We start from the raw sequence: 10,413 nt of genomic DNA, 5'->3' as shown, positions 1-10,413 counted from the left end.
AAACATTCGGGACTGTTCCACAGTTGTATACTTACCTCCAAATGTATCCAGTCTGTGTGTGTGATGTGACAACTTTATATAGTCCAATAAAAGACACATCACACACAGACATGCCCAGAAACAAGTCTCCTCTTTCTAGAACACAGAAGCCACAGACTTGCCTACAGTAGCCCAGGAAGGGCTTCCATGTCTGCCAAGTGTTGAAGTGATGCCTTGTGTTTTGTGGGTCCCTGTGAGGGCTTCAAGGGAGGCCTAATGTATTCCACATCCTAAGAATTGTTTGACATAGCTCATGACACACAAGATAGATGTTAAAACAACTACACTGTGGTAATGAAATCCTTTTGTGTGTCTTTTGGGGGTTTTGTTGTTGTTTTGTTTGTTTGTTTGTTTGGTTGGTTGGTTAGTTGGTTGGTTTTTGGTTTTCTCCTCTGGAAAATCACTGTCACAGAGAGAGCACACATATTCCTAGCAGGGAGTCACAACAATGCCACTCAGCGATAATCATGAAACTGTCCCTCCTAAGCAGCAACAACAAAAAGAAGTTATTCTAAATAACAGAAGCCACAGTGTGACATCATCTAGAACTGCAAGCACAGAGTAAAAGGATTCTCTGATTAAAAGACTTAAAAGGTAGGAAAGTAATGTTACCAGAAATCTTTGGGAGTCTCAGCAAATCAGGATCCTGTTTGGGGGAGTCTTAGTCTCTTCAGGAAAACCATTTAAGAACAGACATAAACAGAAAATGGACTGAAACAAAAACTTGAGGACCATTTATTAGAGTCAAAGAAAAAGAGCAGAGAAGACAAGCTGTCAATCTCACCTCTGCCAGGAGAAGGGAGAAAATGGGGCTAGCCTGGGCTAGCCTGGATGTCAGCCACCTGCTCTCAGGAATGTGGTGGAGCTTTCAGAAGGAATAAGGAGGGCTGGAGAGATGGCTTAGTAGTTAAGAGCACTCACTGCTCTTGCAGAGGACATGGGTTAAGTTCCCAGTACCTACACAGTCACCAACAAGCTTCTCTTAACTCCAGTTCAATGGAATTTGACATCTTCTTCTCGCCTCCGAGGGTACCAGGCACACACACACATATACACAAACACTCATGCACATGATTGTTTGCAATAAAAAGAAAAGGAGCAAGGAAGCCCAAACACATCAGTTAAAGAGTCTGGCCAGCATCTATAGAGATGGTTATGGCTTTCTGAGTAGCACTTAGAGAGGTAGACAAACCCAGCTAACCCCTGTGGTAACTGTCTTTGTCACGGTTTCTATTCCTGCACAAAACATCATGGCCAAGACGCAAGTTGGGGAGGAAAGGGTTTATTCAGCTTACACTTCCACATTGCTGTTCATCACCAAAAGAAGTCAGGACAGGAATTCACACAGGGCAGGGCAGGAACCTGGAGGCAGGAGCTGAAGCAAAGACCATGGAGGGATGCTGCTTCCTGGCTTGCTTCCCCTGGCTTGCTCAGCCTGCTTTCTTATAGAACCCAGGACCACCAGCCCAGGGATGGCTCCACCCACAATGGGCTGGGCCCTCCCCCCTTGATCACTAGTAGAGAAAATGCCTTACAGCTGGATCTCATGGAGGCATTTTCTCAACTGAGGCTCCTTTCTCTGTGATAACTCCATAGGGAGTGCACTAAGAGCAGCAATTCCAGGATGGGAAGGTATGTGATGTTAAAGTAACCCCAGCTTCCCAGGGGTGGTTCCCCTGCCAGGTCACTAGACCTTCCCCACTGGATTAACCCTTAAGGGAGTAGGCTAGGGCCTGTCTCCATCTTAATAACAGCTGATCTCATCCCTTCAGTCATTTCTAAAATGACTTTTCTTTTCCAAACACTGTTGAGACACTTGGAGAGGTGTTCTTATTTAGTAAAGATGTACCATGTACACACACACACACACACACATACACACACGGGCTAGCGAACATGTGTGTTGTTCCTCGTGAGCTGCCCTTCTCCCCCTGTACGTTTGTGTGCATGTGGAGTGTGGAGAACAACCTCAGGTGACATCCTCTGGAGCATCACCTATCACCCTTGAGACAAGCTCTGTCCTTGGCCTGGAGCTCACTGCTTAGGTTAGACTGGCCAGCCAGTGAGCCCGGGAATCCTCCCGTTTCTGCCTCTCCAACATTGGGATTATGCATATATGCTACCACACCTGGCTTTTTATGTATTTGCTGGGATCTAAACTCAGCTCCTGTGCTTACATGGGCTAGCCCTTCCTGACTGCCGTCTCTCCATCCTCTAGTGGGTAATTTTTTTATGAAGTAGTGGCATTTGATTATAAAATAGACTTCGTAGTACATTAAATACTTTCCTTCCCCCCAAAGCACGCAGTTGTTGCCAATAACTCCTCAGGCAGGGGTGGGGGTGGAGGAGGCCTCATGAGAAAGAAGAGAGGGAGGGGGAAGAGAGAGAGGAATGGAGGGAAAGGATGGAGGGAGCATGGGGCAGAAGCTAAACCAAACTGACCCAGAGAAACAGGGAGAAAAACTCGTAGCACCCCCAGCCAGCTTTTCCTTAAACACGGAAGTGAGGATGCAATGTGTTCCCCACCTTCAACCAACCAGAAGAGGGCATAAGGGAAGATGCGGATAGATTGATGTTGGCTCTGCCACTCAAAGGTGCAGGAGGAACCTCAAGTAACCAAACTCCCGGGACGACTGATGACCTCATTCTGTTGTATTTTGATATACTTATTTCTTAAGCCAGAAATAATTGGGCCCCTATAGATCATCTTTTACTGATGTGTGATGCAACTTATTTTACAGCATCATCAGTAAGGTTCTGGAAGAGTACTTGTATAAGGACCCCAATTTCAAACTCCTAGAACCCATATACAAAGGTTGTGGGCCTCTATAACCAGCACCAGGGAGGGGCAGGGATGGAAGGGTCACTGGGTTTTTCTGGCTGCCAGCCTAGATCCAGGTTCAGTAAGAGACTCTTTCTCAAGGGACTAAGTGGACAGCAATTTATCAAGGCACCTGGTGTCCTCCTCTGACTTCTGGGAATGTGCATAGGGCACAAACCCATGCACACACACTTATACCACACACATATATTTCAATACACATATATACAATATTATACACACACATATAAAATACATGAATATTTAAAATATACAATAAATATTTTTTTAAAAAAAGGTTTCACACTCCATTTTCCTCCAGCCACACACAGTCAGCTCCCCTCCCAACCCTGAACGGCAGCAGTAAAAACAGATACCAGCCTATTGCCTGAAAGTTTCTCACCTCTGTATTCCTCGGAAAGAGCTCTGATCTCAGGTCTCTGTTCACTGTCTCCCCACAGCTGTCTGGCAGCACTGGAGGCCTCTCTCCTCTGGACTTATTTTTCGGAATGGCCTGGCCCCTTCCCTACCTTCCTTTTGTCTCACTTCCCCAGACTGGATTCATCATGGAAACACCTGGCATTCTGAGGTCACACCCCCTTCCAAACAGCCCTCACCCGATCCCTTGTTAAAGAGAAAATAACAGCATTCCCAGGGACAGAAAGCAGCTGCCAAGCCTTGGGGGACTTTGGCTTTGTGGTGGGCGGTGTCTTCAAGCCATCGATTGGGGGGGGGGGTGCATTCTTTAGATGGATGTCCAGAAAAATACTAGCAAGCTGAGAACTTAAAACTCCCTGGTGACTGTGGTCTGTTCTGTCAGGCGTCGCTGGCTTGAACATCCCCTCCATCACCCACATCTTACAACCCCCTTCCTTCGGTCTAGAGAGGTAGACAGCCTTCTCTGCACCTGGCAGGGAGAATAACTCCATTTCTTGTCCAGTGATGCACATGATGGGGTGTCACGAGTGGAACTCAAACACAGACACCAAACGCCATACAACTGTCACCGAGGCATGTTGAAACTAGACAGGAAAGAGGCACAACTTCTTCCTTTTAGGTTTGGGCTTTGCTTCTATCAACCCCAGTCAATCTTGACATGAGTCAGCAAATGGAGTCTAAAAGGTAAGATTCCCAAGCTGGGAAGATGACAAGGGGATAAAGGGCTCACCACACAAGCATGAGGACCTAAGTTCAAATCCCCCAGAAGCTATGGAAAAGCCAGTCACAGTAGTGTGAGTCTATAATCCCACTGTTATAGTAAGAGGGAGTCAGAGACAGGAGCATCCCTGCAAGCTCACAGCTAGCCTGGTGTACACAGTAGCGTGAAAAGTTGTCCTCTGATCTTCATGAGTGTCATGGTGTACACGTGCCTGCACACTCACACGCTAACACACATCTAAAAGGAAAATTTTAATTTGGTCAGCTCTTTAGGCAGAAAGAACTCAGTCAATTGCGAGGCATTACAAATGTGATTTATTCTCAGTCCTACGTCTACAGTTTCGATGGAGTTGGCAGGTCTTCACCTGGATTCAGGTCACTCAGGGAAACAAAACAAAACAAACAAACAAACAAACGGTGCACAGGAGAAGTCTCCTCAGGCTCTTGGGGAGATCACAAGTCCAGGGGTCTCTGGGCTCTCAGCCCAACTACGAGGTTGTCTCCTTCTTTGTAGCTGTTTCCGGACCCACCAAACCTCTGCATCTCCTGCTCCAGGAACCCGGCACAGTGGGTGTTAACAACAAGCAGTGCTCCAAGACTGACGTCATGCGGTCAAGTTTCATTTCTCAGGACTTAACAACGCAGAGAGCCAGGGCTGGGCCTCCCTCTTCACAGAGGGCATTAGATGTGCTTCCTCCCGTCAGGTGACAATGTTTGAGAGTCCCTAAGCCTGTAATGCTAAGCCCCAGACAAGGGGCAAGTGAGGGAAAACAAACCTGATCCTGTTCCGGGTGTAGGTTGTGTAACCCCATTGTTCAATGTCAGCCTTTAAATGCTGGTATTAAATGTTAAGGATTAATTTTGAATAGCGACATCTTAAAGAGACAGTGAATAAAGCAGACGTTTATTTTCATGATCATAACACTTGCAATACTGCAGGAGTTCCAGGCGAGGGGCTCCTACCTGTCTTCTCAGCGTTTGGGAAGTAGAGGCAGGAAGAGCCTGGGTTCAAGGTCAAAGACATCATTGGGCTGGGTGGTTATTTCCATGACAGTTAAGGCTAGAGACCTTGTCTCAAAAACAGAATCAAGTAAAATAAAAATAAACTATCATAGAAAGACAGTGAGTGGTCTGGTGCTCCCCCCCCCCCATTCCCCCGTTATTTTAGTATTTGATTACGAAGACTACACATGAAGTCCAAATGATTCAAAGTAGCCCCTCAGCTAAGTGTTAAGTCCGGTCAAACACTGCACAGTACACAGCCCCCAACTTCAGACAAGCCAAGGGCTGGGGCACGGGACGCCTGGGCTGGGCTGGCGTCAGAGGCAGAGAGAACTTCTTCAGGAGTCTCCCGTAGCAGGATACACACAGGCCTACTCCTCGGCCGTCCCTTCCAGGACGTGCTTAAAGGAGAAGGGAGAGAACTTGGAGCCGGCCCCCTCATAGAACTTGTTCTGGAACTCCACCCTGTGGTGATAGGGAAGAGCGAGAAAAGCAAGACTGAAATGTCGGCTAGGGGCTGGGAAGGCGCAGAGCCCCATGGGAACCAGGTGACTCTCCTCTCCAGCCTCCTTCTTACATCTTCTTCCTCCCACCTCTCTTCCTCAGGCTGGGCCACAGCGCACACCTCCCCCACAGCATTAACTTGCCTCCATCCAAGCAAAGATGCCCCCTGCTGTGTACTATTTGATTATCACAGGACACGAGGCATCAGCTCTCCCCTTGGTTTGTGCATGGATTCCCATCGACACCCTGACTTCCGGTAGCTTGGTCCATGCGAGCACAGAATGAACAGAAGCTTGACCCTCCCCCCATATATTACATCTGACTGCAGTTTCCCCTCCCTCCTCTCCTTCCAGCTCCTCTCCCTACTCCAGCCCCCATACATTGCTACTCGCCTTTCCCTTCAGAAACCGGCAAGCAGGCCTCCCGGGGGATCAACCAAACATGGCATATCAAGTTGCAAAAAGACTATTGGCCTGTATTTTGATGACCCCCACGCTCATTTCTGTGGTATTACAGAGACGTGCTTCATGCAATGGGGGGAAATGTCAGTATGGTGACAAGAGATGCTTCAATTCTCTCCAGTCAACATGAAAACATAAAGGTGTTTTGTTTCGTTTTGTTTTTAGGGCTAAAGAGGTGGCTCGGAGTTTAAAAGCACTGGCTGCTCTTCCAGAGGAAGATTTGGTTCCCAGCACCCACACAGCAGCTCACGGGTGTATATGACTCCAGTCCCATGGCATTTGCTGCCCTCTTCTGGCCGCCATGGGCACTGCATACATAAGGTATGTAGACATACACACTGACATTCTGGCAAAGCACTCATACGTATAAAATGAAAAAAAAAAAAAAAAAAAAACCAACAAAACAAAATAAAAAGCTCCCTAACAATAGCAGCCCCAGCGTGTACTGAGAATGGTCCGGGTGGCTCTAAGACAATGCAGCACCTCAACCCAGCATCACCCGTAGTCTCTGAGCCCATCTGAGGATGCTAACAGCATGTTTCCTCTGTTGAGTTCAGTGGCTTGTTTCTAGTGCCGTAACTCCTGCCCTCAGCAACCACAGTGGCCAAGCACCCCTACTCGGCTCACATGCTCTCCGTGAGCCTTCTTCAGACCTGCCACCTGACGTAAGAACAAGACAGCAAATAGATACTGTGAGCTAGCGCGGGCTACGCTACAGGGCAGCCAGCACATCCGCATACATGGGAACATGCCTTACATCACTCATTGTGTAGCAACGGCTAACTAAGGTTCTAAAAATGGAGTTAGACTGTGACTCTGGCCAGTCAGCCCTGCAGATGGCCCTTCCCCAGCTCAGCCCCCGGTTCCCTGGGGACAGGCGGGCTTACCAGTGCAGCCGGAGGGCGTGCAGAAAGGCAGAGAGGCCCTCCATGATGAGGAGGATGGCAACTGTGAGGACGGCGAAGACGGCAAAAATGATGAAGACGCCAACGAGCCCTCCCCAGCCTCGAACGCGAAGGCCAATGCTCATCACCATGGTCCAGAGCACCTCGGACAGCTCTGCGGGAGCAAGGGGACATCCTCAGCCTCTGCGTCCCATGCACATCGTGTTTAGCCTATCACCTCAGATGCCAAGGTGCCTCTGAGGCTCGTGCAGCCTGTCCACAACAGCTTTGACCACTGTGGTGGGGCATCCAACAAGAACCAGACAAATTCTCAGCACCACAAAGGAACAGATTTGAATAACACAAAATATGCACAAAAATTCTAAAACCTGAAAGAATGCATGAAGCATGGTTTGCCCGTGAGCTCGTGTGTTGAGATATGAACCTTTGATGTCACAGTATTTGAAGACAGGGTCTTGGGGGGAAGGTGATTAGAACAGGAGAGGGGTCCCTGTTCTATGGGATCAGGGAAATTAAGAACGTGTCCACTCCGACATCTCAGCTCTCACCCCTTCACACCTTTGTGTTAAATGACCCGGGGAAGGCACTTCTGCTTATGGATACAGTAAACCTGTTCTCCGGGTAGTGTGGTTGCCAACTCCTCCCTTCTCCCTGTGCCCCACACATTCCCGGGAGTACACTCACCTGCATGAGCCAAGCTGAGAGCCCAGAGCCGTAGGTATGAGGCTGTATTGGAGATGCAGCCCAGGCAGTACTCAATGGTGTGGATGGCTTGGTGGACAAAGATGTCTCCAAAGTTGAACTGCAACAGAGTATTTTCTATCTTATCTGTTCTTTCTCTCCCTTATCTCTTCCTTTTATAGTGGGAACATTACGATCTAAATCTCCTTTTTATTACAGTAATCTATATATTTATAGTGAGGGATATATTGTAATAAATTCCCATCATACCAGGGCAATTGGAAGTCTTTGAACTCCTGTCTTGCAGTTAGTTACAAACTATATCATAGATTACCATCAGCCAGAGTCACTGTGGGCCAGGATAGACAGTGGAGGAATGGGGACATGGGAAGGGAATGGGAAGGTGCCCATAAGAGTCAAGAATTCTAACATTTGCTTATGGCCTTTTCTCCTTCTCAAACCTGCAATTCCCTAGAAATCTCACTAAATAAACAAATAACAAGCAAATAAAAAATAACCCATCCACAGCAAAGGGAACGCCCTAAGCCCCTTGCACAACCCTGGTGGCTTATTGGTTATAACATCCTTCAGAGTACCTCTGGAACCAGCCTGCAACATCACCAGAAAGAGAGAAAAGGAGAAAAGAGTGCTGACAACCCTTTGAACTGTAGCCTGTGAGCTACCAGGATGATGTGTGTGGCTAACGTTAAAAGACATCTGGAAATCCTGACTCCCCCTTGAAGAGTGCACCCACACTTAGGGGTGTCTTCTTCTCTTCCCAACTATCTGCTTCTCTTAGCCCCTGTGCTTAAAAATCCATGTTTTAAAAATGTCCTTTAAAAAACTCCTTTAAGAAGCCCATCGAAGGTCTTGAGTTTGTTTTAACCTTCCCTTGAGCCCTTGTTTAAGTTTTGTTTTGTTTGTTTGTTTTGAATAAACTCAAATTATGCTTCATACTGTCTCATTCTGAAATTCTTTTCTGTGTCAAAGTTAAGAATAGGGCAGGTCTCGGGCTGCTGTGGGCAAGGGTGGAGTCACATCCATCCTTGCAGCCACAGACCAACAACCCTGTGGCTGTGGAGCACCAGATCTTAGCTTTGCTCCCTGTGATTTGGTACCCATTACTCCCCCTGTGGGACATACATGATACACAGATGATTGGGGGATGGGTGTTAAGAAACTTTAGTCTGACTTGGGGAGATACACATTAATTTACTTGAGGAAACAGCCAGGGAACCCGGCACCATTTCCCAGTAACAACAAAAGGAGCTGTAAGAGCTGCGTTGAGAAGGGGAGGTGGAGTCACACTGCAGTGTGACGCATGCGTAGTGATGGAGAAGGGAAACCCGTTCCCAAAGAGGAAACTGACCCCGGAAGGAAAATCCAGGTGGTTTGCACTATTGTTGAGTCCAATGTCAAAGGGGAGATCAATCTGTTGGAAACCAGGGCTTGTTAGCTGAGGAACAGCAGACAGAGCTCCAGTAGTGATGTTTCTGGAAAGGTGAGATGGGGGAGAAGCGAAAGAAGTCAGAAGTCAGCGGTGAGCCAGAGGCATGTAAGAGGTAAAACGTGGCGGAAGATTGATCTGCAGGCACAGTGGATCAGACAGCAGCAGGGATCAGCCTAGCCAGACAGGAAGCAGGAGAGTAGCCGGAAGACCCCATACCCCTGGGGCGGCTCATCGCCTATTGGGAAGAGAGAGCATGCAGAAAGGCAGCGGTCACACGGGCGAAAATACTGGCTTGCACACTGAGTATTTCGGGATTATAAGAACAGTCTCCTACCCAGTTGGGGTCAGAGGTGCTTGAGCCTAAGTCGCTGCCAAGGACGGCATTGACAACCCTGAACTGGAGGAAGCAACAGCTGACTTATAGGAGCGGAGTTTGGGGTGACAGCGAGGTATTCGAGAAGAAGCATACAAGGAATGCTAGACATACACTAGGGTTTAGAAAAGCCATTTACATTGTGTTGGATAACGGGGTTAGGATTCACAGCAATCCACTGCTTTCTTCAATACCCCAAGTTCGACACAAGCCATGGCCCCATAGATGGTAACCGTGCTAGGCTCACTCAGTGTTGCTGATGCTTGAGGATGAGGGACCCTCTAGGCTGATAGGCTGATAGGTTGGTTGGTACTTACATGCTTTTAAAGATAGCCGTAATTGGCCAGATAGTAAAGCCTTTTCAAATTCAATGTTAACTCCCTCTTCTGATCTACTTAGATATCTCCCTTCCCTGGGTTTTCTGAAACTTGCTGACCAAGGAGCCACAAGCTGAGACCAGCAGGCCTCTAGCCCCTCCAGCCTGTGCCTGAGTTCCTTCAGACAGGACGGTGTCTCGTGACTGTAAAGATCACATCCCAATTCTAGACTCTCTGCAAGCTGAGAGGCTGGCCTTCGGTACCTCCTCCTCGTGGCCATCCTTCATCCCGTGGGCACCTGCAGTCTTCTTAGCAGAGGCGTCCTCCATGGCATCCTCGGGGACCGTGAAAGACTGCAGCTGTTGACAAGCAAGGAGAGGAAGATGCCTTTCAGCTGGGTCTCCGAGTTACTAAAGGTGTTAACAAAACAGTGGACCTCATCCGATGTCAGCTAGATATCTCTCGTCGATCCTGTGTTGTGACCATTTGCCCTTGTGCTATGCTCTTCTCCTTCCCCAGACCCCGCATGAACGATGGTTGAGGTTAATGTCCACCTCACATTTTAGAAAAGTAGAAATTAGAAGGCATCTAAAATCTCAGTACAGTCCAATGTATCTTCTGCACTAACAGAGGAGATCAGGGAGTCATCCGTGGTTCCTGGGAGGGCTTAATCTCCCCAAACACTATTTGCTTTGCGTTACT

The 10,413-nt window shown here is 48.0% G+C and overlaps 1 protein-coding gene across 1 annotated transcript in view; it reads right to left on the bottom strand.

Annotated features, from left to right (window-relative positions):
* Positions 1-5,391: 5,391 nt before the first annotated feature.
* The window catches only part of ATP6V0A4 (ATPase H+ transporting V0 subunit a4), a gene marked incomplete at both ends in the record, with an annotated part of 43,945 nt that continues 38,923 nt past the window's right edge, over positions 5,392-10,413 (bottom strand). The window contains 4 exons of the mRNA XM_080932031.1: positions 5,392-5,485; positions 6,873-7,044; positions 7,575-7,692; positions 9,975-10,070. Of these exons, the coding sequence (XP_080788157.1) occupies positions 5,392-5,485; positions 6,873-7,044; positions 7,575-7,692; positions 9,975-10,070 (480 nt within the window). The remainder of the gene's footprint in view (positions 5,486-6,872; positions 7,045-7,574; positions 7,693-9,974; positions 10,071-10,413) is intronic.

The sequence above is a fragment of the Micromys minutus genome (genome assembly GCF_963924665.1).
Source record: "Micromys minutus genome assembly, chromosome: 18".
Classification (NCBI taxonomy): Eukaryota; Metazoa; Chordata; class Mammalia; order Rodentia; family Muridae; genus Micromys; species Micromys minutus.
The sequence above is the reverse complement of the archived record's forward strand: the minus strand, read 5'-3'. Positions and strand labels throughout refer to the sequence as shown.